The following is a 23150-nucleotide window of genomic DNA, read 5'->3' as shown; positions in this document are numbered from 1 at the left end:
TTATCTGCCGTGTGCTCTTCTGTTGTTCCGTTACCGACTTTGGCATGTCTTTGACTATCCCCGTTTGCCTGTGATCCTGACCTTTTGGCGTGTCCCTGACTATTTCTGTCTGCTTGTGGCCCTGACCTTTGCTTTGTCCCTCACCATCCCTATCCTCCTGTTGCCTACTGTGGGTGTGAGCTGGGGGACCCTGGGGGTCGCAACCTGGAGCCAGTTGCAGCCAAGTCCATCCTCACCACTCGAGGCTCTGGTGAACACCTGCTGGCTCTTAGACTCCGCGCCCCAGGGAATCTTACGATCTAACCCTGGTGGGACCTGTCTCCTGTCCGCAGCAGTCAGCCATAGGGTCCACAACCTTGCGGTGCACTCCTGATCCCTACGGTGTGCATCTGTCACCTCGCCTCAAGGTGACCTGACATCAGGGAGCTGCCCTGCCTGTGGCAGATTAACAACCCCTTTTATAATGACTGAAGAAAGAGGAAGGCAGCACTGGAGAAACTTCTTGCTTTGGTGCAGATCATGGTCCCCACGGCAGACATGACCTATAAGATGGCCAAAATTGGTGCCACGAAGAGTACATATCTCAGGGAGCGAAAGAAGCACCAGAATTCCCTGAGATCAGGAGATCCAGATGTCATTTATTACCCCAGGATGGTGTACTACGAGAGGCTGTATTTTCTGGTAGACCAGAGGGAACCCAGGCCACCACTCGACCGTCTTCCTTTAAGGCTTCCTTCACCCCCAGCTGAGGCTTCCGATGTCCAACATGTGGAGGGGTCCAGCTTGAGACAGGTATAGCATTGTTGAACATATTTCTTGTCGTACATTTAATGATGTTAAATAGATGTTATTATTGATCAGTAAGTTGTGATTTAACAAAGTGGTTTACATCTCAATAGACAGTAGTGACCAAAAATGATTGGGACAAGAATGAAAAATGGTGGGCTCAGAATGATAGTCTGTTCTATTTGGTAACATTCAATTTGCAACAGTCATGAGCACAAAGGGTGATTGATGAGCAAAAAACTAAAACTATGTCCCATTTTCATACACAGGAAGACCTCAGCCGGGGGGAGGCTGTGGCAAGTGGCAGCCAGGAGGTCGACCATCGCCCTCCTTCTCCTCCTCCTGCCACAACTACAGGAGCCGAGCCACAGCCTGGAAGGAAGCCTGGAGGGAAGTGCCCAAGGAAGACCAGAGAGTGATGGCCTGGGTTCAGTCTGGTCTGATGCAGCCTCTTGTAGAACCACAGCCTGGGGACATAGATGGCATCTGCTCTTCCTGATCTCTAGGACTTCTGGACCAGACTTCTCTCTCTGAGATATGTATTCCTCAGGCCACCAATTTTGCACTTTCAAATTAGTTCATGTCTGCCCTGGGGGCCAAAGGCTGCGCCAAATTGACCAGTTTCTCCAGCGCTGCCTCCCTCTTTATTTTTTTTGCCACCTAAATAAAGGTTTTTTTTGGTTGAAGAAATACTTGCGTATGTGTTTTACTTCAAAAAGGACAGTTTATTTGTGAGCAGACAGGTACATTTCAAAAATACAAAGTGAAATTAATAACAAGGGGCACCAACACCAAACAACCTCCCGTAGATTAAAAAAAATAAAAACTAAATTAAAAAGATAATAATGGTGTTGTGGTAAGTTGACACACAAAACACACCCAAAAAATGCAAAGATGAGCAAACTGTCAAAAAAGGAGATGTTGATTAAAAAAAAAGAAAAAAAAAAAAAAATAAGAAAAAGATTGGGTAGATGTGACAATTTAAAATATTGTATTGCTGAAATGAGTAAAAAGAATAAAGAAATAAGTTCGGGAGAAGTGTGTGTGAATATGAGCATCAAAACAAGTTCATTCTTGCAGCATTGTAAAGAACAAGAGAATGCGCTGCATGAAAGAATTTTTAACATTGCAGCGTGACGAATGTGCTATATCGCTTACGAGCGGTAGTTTTACCTGAGCGAGTGCTTCCGTGTCTGAATTTGATTGTGAGCATGCGTGGCGCCTTGTCCGTCGGACTAGGCTACACATGATTGGACTATGTCCGATTGGAGCATGTTGTCGGAAAATGTTATGGCCAAGTTGGAAAACTTGCGAAAGAGGGAAGGGGGCTCTCAATGGATCAATACTAGTCTGGGACAAAGACACACAAACCAATGACAGGCATTTGTATGTAATGGTCCCAATACATCTATCTTTGATTTAATACCTCAGAATTATCAACTTGCCACCCAACTTTTTGCTCTTCACCCCTGAGGAAAGTTTTCAGCAACAAGAAACACGTCGGGTGTGGGGTCATCAGCTTAGAGTATGATTAATATTTATTGGTTGTTTTTTTTTATGTAATTATGTATTTATAACATTTTGCTACATCATTGGGACACTGTTTGCCTAGTAGTCCCTCTGGTTTTAATGTATTTATGTGTATCTTTTGTTCTGTATTTGTTAATAAAATATTCATGTTTTTGATTTGTGTGTGGTGTTGGTGGTCACTTATAATCCCATTTATATAGGGGAATTTTTGTTTAAAAAAGTTGGAAAACTTGGTCCGTCGGATACTCCGACGGAAACAGTCCGATGGAGCCCACACACTGTCGGATTATCCGACAACACAGTCCTATCGGACATTGTCCATCGGAATGTCTGACCGTGTGTACAAGGGCTAAGGGGTATAGGGGGGCGCACGCTCCTGCCGCGGTACTAGGGAGCTGATGCACAAGTCTGGCAGCTGCAATGTCCGCCGGGCACATGGGTTCACTCCTGACAGAGCCAGAACAAGGATCTGTGTATGTAAACACAAATCCCCTTTCTGACAGGGGAGAGGAGACAGATCATGTGTTCCTAGTATATAGGAACACTAATCAGTCTCCTCCCCCAGGCAGTCCCATCCCCCCCACAATTAGAACACTGAGGGAACACATTTAACCCCTTGATCGCCTCCTAGTGTTACCTCCCTGCCAGTCACATTTATACAGTAATCAGTGGCTATTTTTATCTCTGATCGCTGTATAAATACCAGTGGTCCCAAAAAAGTGTCAAAAATGTCCAATCTGTCCACCGCAATGTCACAGTGACAATAAAAATTGCAGATCGCCGCCATTACTAGTAAAAAAAAAAAATAATAATAAAAATGTCATAAATCTATCCCCTATTTTGTAGATGCTATAACTTTTGCGCAAATCAATCAATATACACTTATTGTAATTTTTTTTTTTTTTTACCAAAAACATGTAGAAGGTTAAATATCGGCCTAAACTGAGGAAAATGTTTATTTTTTTAAATTTGGGGATATATTGTGTTTTTTTTTTTCAAAATTGTTGCTCTTTATTGTTTATAGCACAAAAAAATAAAGAATGCAGAAGTGATCAAATACCACCACAAGAAAGTTTTATTTGTGGGGAAAAAAGGACGTCAATTTTGTTTGGGTACAGAATCACACGACCACGCAATTGTCAGTTAAAGTGACACAGTGCTGTATCGCAAAAAATGGAACGGTCGGGAAGGGGGTAAATCCTTCTGGGGCTGAAGTGGTTAAACAGTAATATCATCACACATGCACAGACACATACACATCCCACAATGTAGAGCTGTACAATTAATCTTTAAAAAATCGTGATCTTGATTCACCCCCACTGACGATCTCTCCTGCAGAGGTTGCCGATTCTTTCATATAAACAAGTGGAGAGACTATCTGCTCACTCAGCTGTCAAAAGAAAACATCCCGGCAGTCTGCCAAGTTTTTTTAACTTGCAACATTGTAACTAAGCTTCCTTCTTAGATCAAAGGGATAGAATTTTTGTGTAAATAAATAATCGGGTAGACTGACAAGTTTTCAACAACCTGTAAATGCTTTTTTGCTAGAAAATTACTTGGAACCCCCAACATTATATAGATTTTAGCAGAGATCCTAGGGAATAAAATGGCAATTGCTGCAATATTTTATGTCACACTGTATTTGCCCAGCGGTCTTTCAAATGCATTTTTTTGGGGAAAAAAATTCACTTCAATGAATAAAAAAAGAACTAAACAGTAAAGTTAACCCAATTTTTTTTGTTTTAATATGAAAGATGATGTTACGCCGCGAGAAATGTGAGAGAATCGTGATCTAACTTTTAAGCAAAAAAATTGTGATTCTCATTTTAGCCAGAATTGTGCAGCTCTACCACAATGGTTCCATAACGAGGTAAAATGGACACACTACTAATCACATCTCCAAGAGGATTAGCAGATAGAAACAATAGATGACTCAATTAAGAATGGGAATTCACACTTAGGAGGCATACAATGAGGGAATTGTACAATGAAAGAAAGACACCTTAAAGTGGTTTTAAAGGCAGAAGGTTTTTTCATCTTAAAGTATCTATTCATTAAGATAAAAAAAAACATTCTGTGTGCAGTAGCCCCCCTCATACTTACCTGAGCCCCATCTTGATCCAGCGATGTTGCACAAGAGACTCGGCTGTTTGGGACTCTCCCTCACGATTGGCTGAGGCACACATCAGGTGCCATTGGCTCCCACTTCTATCAGTCAGTGAGCCAATGAGGAGATAGAGGGGATGGGACTGAGACACGACTCCACGTCTGAATGGACACACAAAGCAGCAGCTTGGCTTGGGTGCCCCCATAGCAAGCTGCTTGCTGTGGGGGCATTCGGCAGGAGGGAGGGTCCAAGAGCTCCTGCAAGGGACCTGAGAAGAGGAGAATCTGGTCTGCTTTGTGCAAAACCACTGCACAGAGTAGGTAAGTATAACATGTTTGTTATTTTAAAAGACAAGACTTTAATATCACAAAGCAGCAGGAGACACCAACATCAGGTTGTTTGAACTGATTATAATCTTCTGCTGTGAGACTCCTAGTCTATAAGCGGGGTGAAGCAGTCAAGACTGGCTTGGACTGCTGATTCCATACCCCAAAAAAACACAGGGGCCCCAAATCTGTATCCAGGTCCTAGGTTGTCAGAGTCTGTGTGTTTCGGGGGACCCGAATCTGAAGCAAAACCACTCCATGGGTCCTCTAGGGATACATCTCCCAAAGAATAGAGCCCCCTCAAAAGCCAGGGCCCATAGTCAGTAAGCAAGAGGCCACCCTGCAGTGCCCTCCAAAAGCCCCTGTCCCGGTTGGGTCTGCCACACACTCCTGTTACTCAAAATAGAAGTATGACCAAAAAATCTTTGGCCTTATTTCTTTTTTAATTTCAGTACCTGTTCTGATTTTGATCTTTGAAGACTGCTCTTTGTGAAGTACTGGCTGACAGAATTGTAGATATGTGCTACTTGGATAATCCACCTACACACGGTGAGAATCTGCAGGATTTGTGTTGGTAGTGGAGACAACAGGCTTTTTGTTTTCTCAGATTTGCACAAGTTTGGGTCCTTAAAGTGGTTGTAAAGCCACTTTTTTTCTTGCTGTAATCCCTGTGTTAGATTACATTATGTGCCCCAGTGTGTTATTTATAAAACATTTGTAGCTGTATACCTTATTTCAGAACGCCTCTCAGCGCTCATGTGCTTGCCCACCGCTGTCTTCCTGGATCCAACAACTACTGAGAGTCGCCCGCTGATGTCAGCTGGGAGGAGGGAAGAACGGCGGGCGGTCACGTGAACGGCAAGCGCCGCTCTGAAACTATGTATACAGCTACATATTTTTTTATAAAGAATATAAATTGGGGCACATAATGTAATGTAACACAGCGGATTATAGTAACAAATCACAATCATTTTAGCAGCAGGAGGAGAGGGACGGGCGCTGACAGGGAGGAAGGGGGAAGAGAGGACAGAGGTGAAACAGCAGATGACAGAGGCACATAAACTGATCACAGTATCAGGAGCTCAGCGGCCATGATAAATGTGGTCAGTTTACAGAGGGGAGGGAAGCACCAGGCAGGATCAGCCGGGTATTTTATATGATAAGTGAGGTTACTAAACTCATTTCTAACACCCACCTAACCACCTGTCCCCTGTACCCAGTTCCCACATCTTCAATCTCTCCATTTCTTCTGACATGCACTAGTCAACCCCATACTTAAAAAGACTTCCTTGGACCCCACCAATCCTAACCTACACCCCATCTCATTGCTTCCCTTTTCCTACAAACAAAGTGACCACCTCATTAAGAATAACCCTCTTGTTCCCCTTCAGTCTGGATTTTGCCCTCAACACTCCACAGAAATTGTTCTCCTAAAACTCACAAATGACTTACAACAAAAACAAATGGACACGATTCTGTACTATTACTTCTGGACCTTTTGGCTGCCTTTGATATGGATGACCACCCACTCCTCCTCAAAAAAACATTACTCATTTGGTCTCCATGACTGTGCTCTGTGTTGACTCTCATTCTACCTATCCCACCGCACCTTCAGTGTCACTTATAATTCTACTTCTTCCTCTCTTCTTCCTTTCTCAGTCGGAGTCTACCAAGGTTCTGCTCGTGGACCTCTCCTATTCAATACCTCCTCCCTGGGTCTGCTGATAGCCACCCATGGCTTTCAATATCATTTATACACGGACAACTCACTCCATTAGTCTCCACACGCATCACTGATTTACTAACAGACACACCGTATCAGGCTGCATGTCACACCACTTCCTCAAACTCAACCTGTCCAAAACCAAGTGTAGCACCCTCCTAGGTAGGTGCTAGAAGAGAGTATAGTTTGTGGTCTTTTTGCTTACCAGAAAGATGGTCAGGTAAAACTCAGTAATCTTTGCCTACCAGGGAGCAAGATCTATTGGTTAGGTCTGTTCGTTGTGCTCAGGTGCAGCTTAGCTTGTCTGACTGTTCTACACTGGTCCAATAGGGAGGCAGATTGGACAGTGGGAGGGGACCTGACAGGTGAGTGCACGGGTTTTGTTACAGTAGGCAATTGGCAGAGGAAAAGTGCTGCATTGCATGTTGGGATACTGTGCCAAACCCCAGGGCACATGTGCTCAGGGTAAGTTGAGTCAGGGAGCAAAGTCCAGGAGGGAGGGGGAGGCTGCTCTCTCCTTCATTGAGGCTGTCGTGCGGCCCTGGGTGGTCAACCCAAGGGCCTAAAGAGTCAGAGTGGCCTAAGAAGTCAACACTCAGTAAGCCCTATGGGGACAGTGCTACGCAAGCTCATAATATTTCCTCCCCCACGTGCCTCTTCTAACTTCTTTGTCAAGATCAATAGCACAACCATCAACCCATCCCCACATGCCAGGGTGCTGGGTGTAGTCCTAGACTCTGAACTCTCCTTTCAGCCCCACATTTAATCACTTTCCAAAGCTTGCCTCCTTAACCCCGGCAACATCTCCAAAACACTCCCCTTACTAACCAATAGGCATGAGCCGAACACCCCCCGGTTCGGTTCGCACCAGAACTTGCGAACGACCCCCGCGTTCGGTACGAACGTTAGAACCCCATTGAAGTCTATGGGACTCGAACGTTCGAATTGGAAAGTGCTAATTTTAACGGCTAATATGCAAGATAGTGTGCTAAAAAGGGTTTGGCGACCTGCCTCCTGCCTCAGGGGACATGGGTCACTGCAAAAAAAAGTTTTAAAAACTACCGTTTTGGCGGGAGCAGTGATTTTAATGACGATTAAAGTGAAAAAAAAAAGTGAAATATTCCTTTAAATATGGTGCCTGGGGGGTGTCTATAGTATGCCTGTGAAGTGCCACGTGTTTCCCGTGTTTAGAACAGTCCCTGCACAAAATGACATTAAACGGAAATAACACCATTTAAAACTGCTTGCGGTTTTAATGTTATATCTGGTTCCTGCAATATGGTTGAAAATCATTCAGAAAAATGGCATGGGTAGCCCTCCCTGCCCATTACCAGCCTATTTGGGTCTTGTACGCATATTAAGGGGAACCCCGTACCCATATTAAAAAAAGGAAATGCGTGTGGCCCCCAGGCCCTATATACTCAGAACAGCAGTATACAGGCGGTGCAAACAAGACAGGGACTGTGTAGATTTGTTGTGTTAAGTTGAATCTGTTTGTCATTTTAAACCGGTACATTTTTAAAGTGTAGCTCCAGTCAAAAAAAATATCTTTAAGCTTTTTGGAAAACATAGGGAAGGGTTATCACCCCTGTATAATTTGTTTTGTCGTCCATCTTTTTTCATCTCACTTGCTGCTGTCTCCTTGCGTTTGCAAGTAGGAGATGTTTGTAAGTTGGATGTTTGAAAGTAGGGGCCTGCCCTATATTATAGCGGTATGTACTGGGTACAGAGCACGCAGACAGCACGCACTATCTCCTAACACTACTGACTGCAAGCTCTATTATTAACCACTTGTTAGCCCAATGTTTGCATAAAGTGAAAGATGAAGTTATGCTGAGTAAATAGATATCAAACATGTCACTCTTCAAAATTGCACATGCCCGTGGAATGGCGCCAAACGTCGCTACTTAAAAAATCCCCATAGGCGACGCTTTAAATATTTTTTTACTGGTTACATGTTTTGAGTTGCAGAGGAGGTCTAGGACTAGAATTATTGCTCTCGCTCTAACATTCTCGGCGATACCTCACATGTGTGGCACATGCGAGCACATGGGGACATGGGCGCTTTAATTTTTATTTTATTTTTTTATTGTTCATTTTACTTTATTTTAGTTTGACATTTTTTTTCCCAAAAATATATTTTTGATCACTTTTATTCCTATTACAAGAAATGTAAACATCCCTTGTAATAGGAATATGGGATGACAGGTCCTCTTTACAGTGAAATCTGGGGGGTCAATATGACCCCACATCTCACCTCTAGGCTGGGAAGTCTGAAATAAAAAATTAAAAAAAAGATTCTGGCTTTGATCGTACTGGCGAGTTGGTAGAAGCACCAGAGGGCGGTGAGGGGTGGGGGGCGTCTATGGCTGGGTACTTCAGGGTATCACCGAGTATGGCTGGGTATCTCTGAGTATGGCTGGGTATGGCAATTTATGGCAGGGTATTACAGAGTATTGGCGGGGTACTACAGAGTAATAGCAGGGTACTGCAGAGTATTGGGGGTACTGCAGAGTAATGGGGGTTACTGCAGAGTAATGGGGGGTACTGCAGAGTAATGGCGGGGTACTGCAGAGTAATGGCAGGGTACTGCAGAGTATTGGGGGGTACTGCAGAGTAATGGGGGTTACTGCAGAGTAATGGGGGGTACTGAAGAGTAATGGCAGGGTACTGCAGAGTAATGGCAGGGTACTGCACTGCAGAGTAATGGCAGGGTACTGCACTGCAGAGTAATGGCGGGGTACTGCACTGCAGAGTAATGGCGGGGTACTGCACTGCAGAGTAATGGCGGGGTACTGCACTGCAGAGTAATGGCGGGGTACTGCACTGCAGAGTAATGGCAGGGTACTGCACTGCAGAGTAATGGCGGGGTACTGCAGAGTAATGGCGGGGTACTGCAGAGTAATGTCAGGGTACTGCACTGCAGAGTAATGGCAGGGTACTGCACTGCAGAGTAATGGCGGGGTACTGCACTGCAGAGTAATGGCGGGGTACTGCACTGCAGAGTAATGGCGGGGTACTGCACTGCAGAGTAATGGCGGGGTACTGCACTGCAGAGTAATGGCGGGGTACTGCACTGCAGAGTAATGGCGGGGTACTGCAGAGTATGCACTGGTATTGCAGAGTATTGGCAGGGAATTGAGGGGTTAAATTCGGTGAGCAGCGATGTGGGCACTGCAGATGCAGCCCACATCGCTGCTGACACCGATCTCTTTCCCCTCCGCTGTACCGATCGGTACAGAAAGGGGAGGGAGGAACAGGCGTCATAACATGACGCCGGTTTGTTTCCAAGTGATCACTCCGTCATTTGACGGAGCAATCACGTGGTAAACGGCCGCTATGAGCGGCCGTTTACCGTGATGCGCCGGGTCCTATGGACCCGGCGGTCACGGATGCTCTCGAGTGCGCACACCTCGGGGCACGCGAGAGCAGAATTCTGGGAGGCCGTTAATTAACGGCCTCTCTGAGTTAAACAACCGCCCTGAAGCCGTTAATCGGCAATGGGCAGTTGTTAAGTGGTTAAAGCTAGATCACTAGCTATATAGGTGAGGTGAATATAGTGGTGTATACTGCAGTCAGGGCACAGACAACAACCACTACACAGCAGCAAGATAGGAAATCAGCCAAAAACGATTGGTGTGTACTGTGTTGAAGGTACACAGAACACCCACTGCTTCAGATGCAAAGTAACACACTACAGGAGGCCGCCTTAAAGGCGGCCTTATATAGTGTGGGGCGTGCACTACACAGTCTGAGCTATGATTGGCCACAGGCAGGATGCCTGTGGCCAATCATGGCTCTCCTCGCTGCCGGCGCTGCGATTGGCCAAGCATGCGGGGTCACAGTGCATGCTTGGCCAATCATCGGACAGCAATGCACTGCGCCAACGCAGTGCATTGTGGTCCGCGCGCGCGTCACTCGAATTTTGACGCGAACGGCCAAAACGTTCGGAATTCGCCGAACGCACGAACAGCCAATGTTCGAGTCGAACGTACGTTCGACTCGAACACGAAGCTCATCCCTACTAACCAACGTGAAGAAAATGTAATCAGCACACCAGGGATTCCTCAAAAGGGTCTAACGCTTTATTCCCTGGTCACATAATAAATATACAGCAACGTTTCGGAGCCACACAGCTTCCCTTCATCGGGCAAGTGTTCACTTTGATCATCATTTCCATCATATGGTCATTACAGCACCACTGAACAGCCAGTTTCTTGAATCTGTACATGGGGAACATTGGCTTCCTAACAAATAACACCACAAAACTACTAATTCACTCCCTGGGTGTTTCTTGCCTCGACTACTCCAACTCCTTCTTAATTGGATTACCTTTACATATGTTATCCCTTCTTTAGTTCATCATAAATGCTGCTGTCAGACTCATCCATAGTGATGGACGAACTTCCAACGGGACGTTTCGCGAACGCGGACCGCGAACGCGGCCGATAGTTCGCGAACCGGAACGTTCGCGGCGGGCCCCATTGACTTCAATGGGAGGCGAACTTTACAAACCTACAGGTCAAATTTGCAGCCACAAAATAATTAATAGCTGTGCAAACATAGTCCCACCACATGGCCAATGACATAACACATGTATGAGGTGAATCTGGGATCGACAACTACAAGCATTCTTTTTTTATATGGGAAATTGTTGTGACAATTCAGGACTGTGGAGCGCATGAAGGCAATGGAGGAGAGGGAAGGTCAGGGTAGGCAAAGAAGAGGGTGCAGGAGATGATCACCAGCAGCGTGACATACAGCAATGACACCTGCACCGTGATGGAGTAATCTGACACCAGAACCGTGATAGAGAGCACTGACATCAGCAGCGTGACATACAGCAATGACACCTGCACCGTGATAGAGTGATCTGACACCAGCACCATGATAGAGAGCACTGACATCAGCAGCGTGACATAAAGCACTAACACCAGCACCGTGATATACAGCACTGTGATAGAGAGCACTGACATCAGCAGCGTGACATACAGCAATGACACCTGCACCGTGATAGAGTGATCTGACAACAGCACCGTGATAGAGAGCACTGACATCAGCAGCGTGACATACAGCAATGACACCCGCACCGTGATAGAGTGATCTGACAACAGCACCGTGATAGAGAGCACTGACATCAGCAGCGTGACATACAGCAATGACACCTGCACCGTGATAGAGTGATCTGACACCAGCACCATGATAGAGAGCACTGACATCAGCAGCGTGACATAAAGCACTAACACCGTGATATACAGCACTGACAGCAGCACCGTGATAGAGAGTACTGACACCAGCACCGTGATATACAGCACTGACACCTGCACCGTAAGCAGCCCCAGGAGGAAGTCAGCATAGCACAGGGATGGTGGGAGCCCCTCATAATGAGCATAGCACAGGGATGGTGGGAGTCCCTCATAATGAGCATAGCACAGGGATGGTGGGAGCCCCTCATAATGAGCATAGCACAGGGATGGTGGGAGCCCCTCATAATAAGAAGCCCCAGGAGGATGTCAGCATAGCACAGGGATGGTGGGAGCCCCTCATAATAAGCAGCCCCAGGAGGATGTCAGCATAACACAGGGATGGTGGGAGCCCCTCATAATAAGCAGCCCCAGGAGGAAGTCAGCACAGCACAGGGATGGTGGGAGCCCCTCATAATAAGCAGCCCCAGGAGGAAGTCAGCACAGCACAGGGATGGTGGGAGCCCCTCATAATTAGCATAGCACAAGGATGGTGGGAGCCCCTCATAATATGCACAGCAGAGGTACAGCCCCAGGAGGAAGTCAGCACAGCACAGGGATGCTGGGAGCCCCTCATAATAAGCAGCCCCAGGAGGAAGTCAGCACAGCACAGGGATGGTGGGAGCCCCTCATAATAAGCAGCCCCAGTAGAAATATGACACCGCTCAACCTCTTCAAACAGGAGGGTACGGGCATATAGAACGGTGTGCTTTTTTGGGACAAGGAAGTGAGCCAAATGAAGAAAGAAGGTCTGTGTGCTCGATTTTAAAAATTGTTTATAGACATATACATGGTCTACTGGTCACGTGTTGAATTCCTACGAGATCCATGCCTCATTCATTTTTAGAAATGTGAGGTAGTTAACACTGTCGTGAGCTAGGCGAGTACGCTTATCGGTCACGATCCCCCCTGCTGCGCTGAACGTCCTTTCGGACAGGACACTGGACGAGGGGCAAGCCAACAGTTCGATTGCAAATTGGGCAAGCTCTGGCCAGAGGTCAAGCCTGCCCACCCAGTAGTCCAGGGGTTCATCACTCCTCAGAGCGTCCACATCGGCCGTTAACCCGATGTAGTCGGACACCTGACGGTCTAGGCGTTCCCTGATGCTGGATCCGGATGACACCTGTCGATGTGTCGGCTGAAAGAATGACCTCATATCCGAAGTCACCAACACATCTTCAAACCGGCCTCTTCTTGCAGGCGCTGTTGGATTGGTACCCGCAACTCCTTCTCTGGGAGTGGGAATTGCTCCTCTGCCAGGGCACGCAAAAGCAGAATGCAGCATTTCTCGAAGCAAGGCCTGGAAGTGCTGTATTCTGACAGCCCTCTGTGACGGCGGTAGCATTTGCGCCATTTTGTGTTTGTACCGGGGGTCTAAGTATGTTGCCACCCAGTACTGGTCCTTGACCCTTATGCTTTTTATACGGGGTCCCTATTAAAACACTGGAGCATGAAGGCCCCCATTTGCACTAAACTGGAAGCGGTGTGGTGGCCTGGCTCCTGCTCATCATCCAGGATAATGTCGTCCTCTTCATTCTCCTCTCCCCATCCACGCACAACAGGGGTCCCAGAAAGGTTTAAAGCATGCTCTTCTTGCTCCTCCTCATCCGCCCCGGCACCATCCTCCTGACTCCTCTTCAGACTCCTGTTGTTGACTTATCTCAGATAGAGTAGCCCCCCCTGGGAATTCATCCAACATTGCGACTTCCTCATCTTCCCGCTCCTGCTCCTCCACAGCTTGATCAATGACACGCCGCAATGCACGCTCCATAAAGAAGGCATAAGGTACCATGTCACTGATGGCGCCATGGCTGCGACTGACCAGTTTGGTGATCTCCTCAAATGGCCGCAGAAGTCTGCATGCGTCGCGCATGAGCAGCCACTGGCACGGTGAAAAAAAAACCAGCTCCCCAGAACCTGTTCTGCCGCAGAGTTCATACAGGTAGACGTTAACTGCACGTTTCTGCTGGAGCAGCCTATCAAGCATATAGAAGGTTGAGTTCCATCGCGTCGGGCAATCACAAATAAGACGTCTGACCGGCAGATGGTGTCGCTGCTGAATGTCAGCAAGGCGAGCCATGGCCGTGTAAGATCTTCTGAAATGGGCCGAGATTTTCCTTGCCTGCCGCAAGATGTCCTGGACCCCAGGGTATTGGACAACGAATCACTGCACGACCAAGTTTAAGACGTGTGCCATGCATGGCACGTGCGTGATTTTGCCCTGTTTCAATGCGCTAAGCAGATTGGCACCGTTGTCACACACCACTTTACCAACTGTCAAATTGAGCGGTGTTAGCCACTGATCTGCCTGTGAACGCAAAGCTGAAAGGAGTGCCGGGCCATTGTGGCTCTTGGCTTCCAGGCACAACAGACGCAGCACGGCATGGCAACGTCTCACCTGGCATGTCGGATAGGTTCTGGGGAGCTTGGGCGGCGCAGCGGAAGAGACGCTAGCAGCGGAAAAGGGGGAGTCAGCCGAGGAGGAGAGGGAGGAGGATGGAGTAGGAGGAGGAGAAGAAGAGCCAGGCCTGCATGCAATCCGTGGCGGTAAAACCAAATCTACACGGGTGCCACAGGTTGCATGCTTGACGGCCGTCAGAAGGTTCACCCAGTGGGCAGTAAAAGTGATATACCTTCCCTGCCCGTGTTTGCTAGACCACGTGTCTGTGGTCAGATGTATCTTGGCACCGACACTGTGTGCCAGAGATACATTCACTTGCCGCTGAACATGGCCATATAGCTCTGGAATGCCCTTCTGTGAGAAATACTTCCTTCCTGGGACCTTCCATTGTGGTGTTCCAATGGCCACAAATTTTCAAAAGGCCTCTGAGTCCACCAGTTTATATGGCAGTAGTTGGCGGGCTATCAGTTCTGACAAGCCAGCCGTCAACCGTTGGGCAAGAGGGTTATCCGGCGTCATCATTTTTTTACGCTCGAACATTAGGCCCACGGAAGCCTGCCTTTTTGCAGAAAAACGTGAGCTTGGCATGATGGAAGGTGGAGTGGAGGACAATTGTGAGGATAGAGGAGAAGGAGAAGACGAGGCTGAACGGTGAGAGCCTGGAGTGTGGCTTTGTGTGTTCCGTTGCTCCCACTGGGCTCGGTGATGGCTGCTCATGTGCCTTCTTAAGGCAGTCGTCCCTAGGTGAGTGTTGGGCTTACCGCGACTAATGCGTTGACTGCAAAGATTGCAGATGGCAACGCTATTGTCAGCAGCGGACACGTTAAAAAAAGCCCACACTGCGGAGCCATGTGCCGGTGTCCTGGGAGTGCCAGATGTGACCGTACATGGTCGATGACTCGCTCCTGATACATTTGCAGTCTGCTTTGTCCCTCCTGTGCAATGTAAGTTATTCCTGCTTCTCCTCCCTATCTGCTGGTCCATATCTCCCTCTGAACTCCCCTCCTCTTCCTCTCTTGTGGGCACCCACGTGACATCACTAGACACGTCATCATCGACGTCACCTTCCCCACCGCTATAAGTAGAGATCTCGGAGTAGGCAGCAACACCGGGGACCAACCTCCTCCTTGGGCTGATCTGGGTACTGTCGTCAGACTGCTGAGTAGCGGTTGTTGCTACCTCCTCTTCCTGATCCAATACCAAGAGTGGCTGCGCATCAGAAATGTCTTGATATGGATCGGAAAATAATTCCTGTGACTCAAGTGGAAGGTATGTGGTGGTGGTGGTGTTGCAGGTGGTAGTGTCTTTGGGGGTGCACATAGCAGAGAGTGAAGAAGAGGGTGCAGATCGAGAGGATGAGGAGGGTGCAGAAGAGTAAGGCTGAGTGAGCCACTCAACCAAGTCTGGTGCATCCTTTAAATGAATTGAACGCACCTTCTGCAACTTCCCACTTTGGCTCAAGCCTGTTGCTCCTGCCCTACCCCTACGGAAGGGCCTGCCTCTTCCTCTGCCTGTAATTTTTTAAATGACCCTGTGACAAAACTCTTGATGAGTTTTAGAGAGCACTCTTGATCTCCCTATACTGATGAAGGACTGCTGCAGTATAGGGCAACGGTCAGCAGTAGTGCACCTCAACCCTATGTATTGTGGACCTATACCAGTCCTTACAGAATAGCAGACTGTACCTCACTTAACCCTATGTACTGTAGCACCTTACACCAGGTTACCAGTCCTTATAAGGACCTTTGTGGAACTAGTAGGTTGTGTGTGACTGATTAGCAGACTGTACGTCAGTCCCTATACTGATGAAGGACTGCTGCAGTATAGGGCAGCGGTCAGCAGTAGTGCACCTCAACCCTATGTATTGTGGACCTATACCAGTCCTTACAGAATAGCAGACTGTACCTCACTCAACCCTATGTACTGTAGCACCCTACACCAGGTTACCAGTCCTTATAAGGACCTTTGTGGAACTAGTAGGTTGTGTGTGACTGATTAGCAGACTGTACGTCAGCCCCTATACTGATGAAGGACTGCTGCAGTATAGGGCAGTGGTCAGCAGTAGTGCACCTCAACCCTATGTATTGTGGACCTATACCAGTCCTTACAGAATAGCAGACTGTACCTCACTCAACCCTATGTACTGTAGCACCCTACACCAGTCCTTATAAGGACCTTTGTGGAACTAGTAGGTTGTGTGTGACTGATTAGCAGACTGTACGTCAGCCCCTATACTGATGAAGGACTGCTGCAGTATAGGGCAGCGGTCAGCAGTAGTGCACCTCAACCCTATGTATTGTGGACCTATACCAGTCCTTATAGAATAGCAGACTGTACCTCACTCAACCCTATGTACTGTAGCACCCTACACCAGGTTACCAGTCCTTATAAGGACCTTTGTGGAACAAGTAGGTTGTGTGTGACCGATTAGCAGACTGTACGTCAGTCCCTATACTGATGATGAAGGACTGCTGCAGTATAGGGCAGCGGTCAGCAGTAGTGCACCTCAACCCTATGTATTGTGGACCTATACCAGTCCTTATAGAATAGCAGACTGTACCTCACTCAACCCTATGTACTGTAGCACCCTACACCAGGTTACCAGTCCTTATAAGGACCTTTGTGGAACAAGTAGGTTGTGTGTGACCGATTAGCAGACTGTACGTCAGTCCCTATACTGATGAAGGACTGCTGCAGTATAGGGCAGCGGTCAGCAGTAGTGCACCTCAACCCTATGTATTGCATTTTAAAGACCGCTGCGCAAATACAGTGTGACATAAAATATTGCAACAACCACCATTTTATTCTCTAGGGCAGTGAAGGCGAACCTTGGCACCCCTGATGTTTTGGAACTACATTACCCATGATGCTCAAGCACTCTGCAGTGTAGTTGAGCATCATGGTAAATGTAGTTTCAAAACATCTGGGGTGCCAAGGTTCGCCATTACTGCTCTAGGGTGTCTACAAAAAAAAAAAAAAATATATATATATATATATATATATATATATATATATATATATATAATGTTTGGGGGTTATAAGTAATTTTCTAGCCAAAAAAAAAAAAAAAGATTTTATCTTGAAACCAACAAATGTCAAAAAAAGGTTTAGTGTTTAAGTGGTTAAACTTTTTTCATTTACACACAAAGTCTATTCCATTGACACATTGTTACAATGTTTATACTTAAAGAGGAAGTAAACCCTGCTGGGTTTACTTCCTCTTTCATTCCCTGCAAAGGCAAAGCATAATGGACTACTATGCATCGCATAGTAGCCCATTATGTGTCACTTACCTGACACAGGAGCCAGCGAAGTCGCCGCTGTCCCCTGTAGTCCGCCGCATCCATCTTGTTGGTGGGGTCTCGCAGCTCCGCCGCTGTCATTCAGCGAAGCCGCGATGTCGTCATTCACGCGCATGGGAGTCGACACGCGCGGCAGTTCCATTCTTGGAAATGCTGCGCTCAGTGCGCCTGTGCGCCGCTGTCTACGGCACATGCACCGTAGACAGAGGTGCCCGTTTTTGGGCAAATATCTCCTAAACCATATAGGTTTAGGAGATATTGCTTGGACCTACAGGTAAGCCTTAATCTAGGCTTACCTGTAGGTCAAAGTGGTTTGTAAGGGTTTACAACCACTTTAAGTTCAGCTAATAAAGAATGTTTTAATTCTTGGCAGACTGCCCAGTTTTTCTCTTCCTTTCTTTTGAGGCTGTAGCTTCAGAAGAGCAGAAATAATTCTTTGCATAGAAAGAATTGTGAAACACTTTAGTCAAGATCGCAATAACGATTCTTGACGCTTAATCGTGCAGCTCTACTAGAAGGTGACCTAGGGTATGAATATAGTGTACCTTTGTGTATATGACATTATTCATTGTTCAACCATTGTTGTTTGGGAGGAGTCTGTTTGCTGTTTGGCGCTGTCATCACAGCTCAGCGGATTTACTCCTTTCTTCGTACAATAACTTTTCCTATTTGATTCAAGTAAAATATTTCAGTGCCTTATACTATTAAGTTGCTTGATCCTTTCTTTATAGTATTAACAGGATGTCTGAACCCAGAGTGTTAGATGGGTTGGAAGGTTCACTTGGTCATGGCCGTACAGATGAGCAGGTAATTATTAGCAGTCCTCATAGGGGCAGTGCTACATACTCTATCCACTTTTAGGCAATCCCTGAAAACCCTCCCTTTTAGATTGTAAGCTCTAACGAGCAGGGCCCTCTGATTCCTCCTGTATTGAATTATATTCTAACTGTACTGTTGCAGTAAACTGTTGGTGCTATATAAATCCTGTATAATAATAATAATAATATCCATGGTCCTGCTACCTCCTGGGATACTTATGTCATGTCTCCCAGGAGGTCACGGGGAACTGGCTGTCTGAACCTGAAAGGGACAGTCAGCTGAACTGGACCAAAATGGCAGTACAGGACCCGAACAGCAGATTGCAGAGAGGCAACACTGGATTTGCTGTACGAGTATAGAAGTTGCAGATCAAACGGAAACAGCTTTTTTGGTTGTAAAGAATAGGAAGGTATAATTATGCTTTAAGACAATCAGCAGATCAGCATCTACAAATTTGTCAGTGCCTAAAAATAGAGAGCAAATTAGTATGTGCAGAGCAGGGTGAGACAGTGTATTACTGGATTTTAATTATTTTTTTAATGTGAATGTTTTACATAGCTATATCTGCAAAAGAGGCAAGCCTGAAGTGATCTAACAGGACTTAAAGGGGTTGTAAAGACAATTTTTTTTGTTTTTCTTTTTAAATAACAAACATGTTATACTTGCCTCCACTGTGCAGCTAGTTTTGCACAGCGTGGCCCCAAACTTGGTCTTCTGGGGTCCCTCGGCAGCTGTCTCAGCTCCTCCCTGCAAGAACTCACCACCTTCATGCGAGCTCTCTCGCATGGTGGTTAGTTATTGTGGGCACGCTTCTGTGATACGGCCGGCAGCTATAGCCGCTCACTGTATCACTCGGCCCTGCCCCCCCCCCCCCCCCCACGTCATTGGATGTGATTAACAGCAGCACGAGCTAATGGCTGCACTGCTTTCAATCCATCCACTCTAACCAATCAACGTCAGGCTGAGTGGTGAAGAGGACATCAGGGTGAGCGCAGCAGGTGAACGGGCTCAGGTAAGTAAAACGGGGGGCTGGTATTGTCGGATGTTTTTTCACCTTAATGCATAAGATGCATTAAGGTGAAAAAACGCGAACCTTTACAACCCCTTTCGTTTTCTGACTAAAGTTCCACTTTAACCACTTGTCAACCATGCTATAGCTGTATGATGGCTACAGCATGGTCATCTAGTTTTGGGACCCTGTCATATGGCGGCGTCTCTGCAGGGCGTGGGCGGCACGCTCTGTAATTACAGTGTCCTCCAGACACTGCTGATCTAAGATTGAGGTATAGAGCCAATCAGTTGCTTGTTACTTTGTAATCAGCCGAGTCCAATCACATTTGATCACGGAGGTAAACAGATGCCGGTCATCAGCACTACTATCCTTAAGCCTCATACACACGATCGGACTTTGTACAAACTTTCCCGTGGACTTTTGTACAAAGGGCATTGGCTGTAAGTTTGTATTGCATACACACAATAGGACTTTTTAGGCAACAAACACCAACGAAGTGACGTTTCAACATACTGAGGACACTTCAAAAGAGGACGTTCAATTACTTACGCGCCACCCTTTGGTCAACTTCTGTATTGTTGTCTGATCTTTTGCACTGGTTCTGAGCATGCGTGTTTGTACAAAAGTCCAATGGTTTTGTGTACACATGATCGGACTTTGCTCCATCGGACTTATGTTGTCAAAAAGTTTGCTCGCACAGCCAACAAAAGTCAGATGAAAACCAAAAAAGTTTGTCTAATGGAGCGTACACACGGTTGGATGTTGCCTTAAAACAGCTAATTTGCATGTTTGTTGTCAAAAAGTCAGATCGTGTGTACGGGCCTTTTTGCTGTCAGCATGAGGATCGTATAAGAGAGACGATAACCGACATCTCTCAAAGGGACATGTACACTGATGATCAGGGCACTGATGATCAGTGAAGTCCCACCAGTGCTGCTAATCTGTGCCCAAAAGTACCTCTTCATCAGTGCAGCCTTATCAGCACAAATCAGAGCAGCCCATCAGTGTCCATCAATGACGCCACATCAGTGCCACCTATCTGTGCCCATCAGTGCAGCCTCGTCAGTACAAATCAGAGCAGTCCATCAGTGCCCATCAATGACGCCTCATCAGTGCCACATATCTGTGCCCATCAGTGCAGCCTCATCAGCGCAAATCAGTGAAAGAGAAAAATTAGCTGTTTGCAAAATTTTAGAACAAACTATGAAAAAGGTTTTTTGTTTTTTTTTTTCAAAATTGTCTGTCTTTTTTTGTTTATTGTGCAAAAATTAAAAAAACCCAGTGATGATTACCGCTTCCTGACTGCCTCATGCAGATATACTTTGGTAGAAGTGCACGTACAGGTATTTTAACGTACCTGTACATGGCCCTTTAAGAGGCAGCTTAGGGGCACGGCCCGTCGGGAGTTCCGTGATCGCGACTCGGTGTCTGTGGAGACACCCGCGAGCGTCTCACGGTGAGGAAGAATGGGGAAGTGCTGATGTAAACAAGCATTTCTGCCTAATGACACTGATCCCGATTACAGGGAGCTGTGATCAGTGATGTGCAACACACAGCCCCCCCCCCCCCACAGTTAGAATCACTCCCTAGGACACACTTAACCCCTACAGCGCCACCTAGTGGTTAACCCATTCCCTGCCAGTCACATTTACACATTAATCGATGCATTTTTAATTGCACTGATCGCTGTATAAATGTGAATGGTCCCAAAATCGCGCCAAAATTGTCCGTGTCCACCATAATGTCGCAGTCATGATAAAAATCGCTGACATTACTGGTAAAAAAAAAAAATGCCATAAAAATGTCCCCTGTTTTGTAGATGCTATAACTTTTGCGCAAACCAATCAATAAACGCTTATTGCGATTTTTTTAAACAAAAATATGTAGAAGAATACGTATCGGCCTAAATTTTTTATATATATTTTTGGGGGATATTTATTATAGCAAATAATGCATTTTTTTCAAAATTGTCGGTCTTTTTTTGTTTAAAGCGCAAAAATAAAAACCGCAGAGATTATTAAATACCACCAAAAGAAAGCTCTATTTGCGGGGAAAAAAGAACGTCAATTTGGTTTGTGAGCCAAGCGCGCAATTGTCAGTTAAAGCGACGCAGTGCCGAATCACAAAAAGTGCTCTGGTCTTTGGCCAGCAAAATGGTCTGGGGCTGAAGTGGCTAATAATCACATTGACTTGTGCCTATCTCTCCACGTAACATCTGCTCTTCCATACTCTCATTGGAATTGTCCAGGTTTATAGTAGTTCCGCTCTTCTGGACTGCACTCTACAGACTTCACCATTGCTCTTAGCAGAGCACACTGCCAATAAACTCCCTCCTGGAAAATAATCGTAAAACAGGAATTGCACAATACCCTCAAAGCCCATGCCCATTTTCTCAGGCCCCGCCCGCACGATCCACCAATCACTGGCCCGGCGCGGAAGACGCACGCGGCCGATTACGCAACCTCACGTCACGATTTCGCTGTGGAACGCCTCGCAATTACTTCTTTCCTTTCTCCATTCGAACGAGGGGACTACGCTTCCCGTCAGCCAGCGCGGCGCCGGGACGTCATTGCGTCACACAGGAATTGCACGAGCGCAGTTCCAGGCAGGCGGTAAACCGAGAGGAGTGGAGGGCCCGTGTTCGTGGGTAGACCGAGCAGTGAGTTCGGCGGGTGCCAGACTTAAAGGCCAAACTGTCCCGCTTCTCCAGACTCGGGGAAGAGCGCCTCTGCTGACTACCTTGTCTACGGACCTGTACAGAGCGACGGAAGAGCCTCGGGCCGGAGTGACCCGAGGAGGAGTCGGCCGGATGGCGGCAGCCGGAGGTGGAGGAGGAGGGTTAGGCACGGGAGGCAAAATCCGGAGCCGGCGGTACCACCTGAGTTCTGGAAGGACCCCGTACACCAAGAGCCGTCAGCAGAACCAGCAGGTGTGTGTGCGCGCCTAATGTACATGTGTGTGTGTCCTGCCGGACATGTGACTTGTGCCGGCCCCCCCGGGCCTACTCAGAATGGACACTTCCGCTCCAACTTCTCATAAAGCATGTATTACATTTCAGGTACCCAGCATAAGCAACGGCTGACTTTCTCCAGTTCAGGTCTTAGTTTTCAGGACTGGCCCCCCATCTTTGAAAAACTGTTTCTGATACTAACATGTAGGAGAAAAAGACATGCTTACCTTACTGCTGTCTTTTTCATTGCAGGGCGCCATGTCACTACCCTTCCGGCGAGATTCCTGCTCCCCCAAATCCCAGAAGCCAGTATAAGAGCACGTTCTTACCAAATTCAGGCTGCTCTGCCATCTGCGGGATCTCGCCAGAACGAGCGTGACAAAACTAGGTGCAAAACAGGTAAGGTACAAGTATATACTCCGCAATTCATAAAGACTGGCACAGATTTTGCAAAAGTGTCTCGCGTGCATTCTAAAAGTGGCGTGTGCAAGTTCATGTACCGCTCTAGAACTTGGCTTTGGTGCAGGCTGCGTCATCACTTTTAGCACTCACTTTAGCGAAATCTGTCTCTGTAAGCCGAAAGAGTCGATCTTGGCTCTATTTTTATAAGAATTGGTATTTTATTTTGGTGTTTGGCGCAGGTATTGCGCCAAAATGTAAATGTGGAGTACTTTTGGCGCATGAGCTGCTGTCAGAACCAGAACGGTCACAGGTGTTTTTTGAATTGGGGTGCAACACATTCACTAGAGCAGTTAAAGGGGTGCTCCAGTCTGGGCAATAAAAAAAGTAACTCAGCAGCTACAAAATACTGTAGCTGTTGACTTTTAATGTATAGACACCTGTCGAAGGATCCAGCAATGTTGGCACCCCAAGCTGATTCGTCAATCAGTTTCAGGTGCAGGCACTGGCATTTTCACTAAGGGAAACCGGGAGTGAAGCATTCAGACTTCA

At 46.8% G+C, this 23150-nt stretch overlaps 1 protein-coding gene across 3 annotated transcripts in view; it reads left to right on the top strand.

Moving 5' to 3' along the window:
• Positions 1-21768: 21768 nt before the first annotated feature.
• Positions 21769-23150, top strand: part of NUP153 (nucleoporin 153) — a 143793-nt gene continuing 142411 nt past the window's right edge. For 2 of the 3 annotated variants that reach the window (XM_077492243.1, XM_077492242.1), the window contains exon 1: positions 21769-22178. In XM_077492243.1, the coding sequence (XP_077348369.1) occupies positions 22059-22178 (120 nt within the window). In that variant the 5' untranslated portion in view covers positions 21769-22058. The remainder of the gene's footprint in view (positions 22179-23150) is intronic. The other variant, XM_077492241.1, reaches the window with a different exon arrangement.

This window comes from Lithobates pipiens, unplaced genomic scaffold, assembly GCF_037356315.1.
Source record: "Lithobates pipiens isolate NorthernLeopardFrog02 unplaced genomic scaffold, aLitPip1_a1.2 Scaffold_19, whole genome shotgun sequence".
Classification (NCBI taxonomy): Eukaryota; Metazoa; Chordata; class Amphibia; order Anura; family Ranidae; genus Lithobates; species Lithobates pipiens.
Note: the sequence above shows the minus strand (reverse complement) of the source record. Positions and strands in the feature narration are given on the sequence as shown.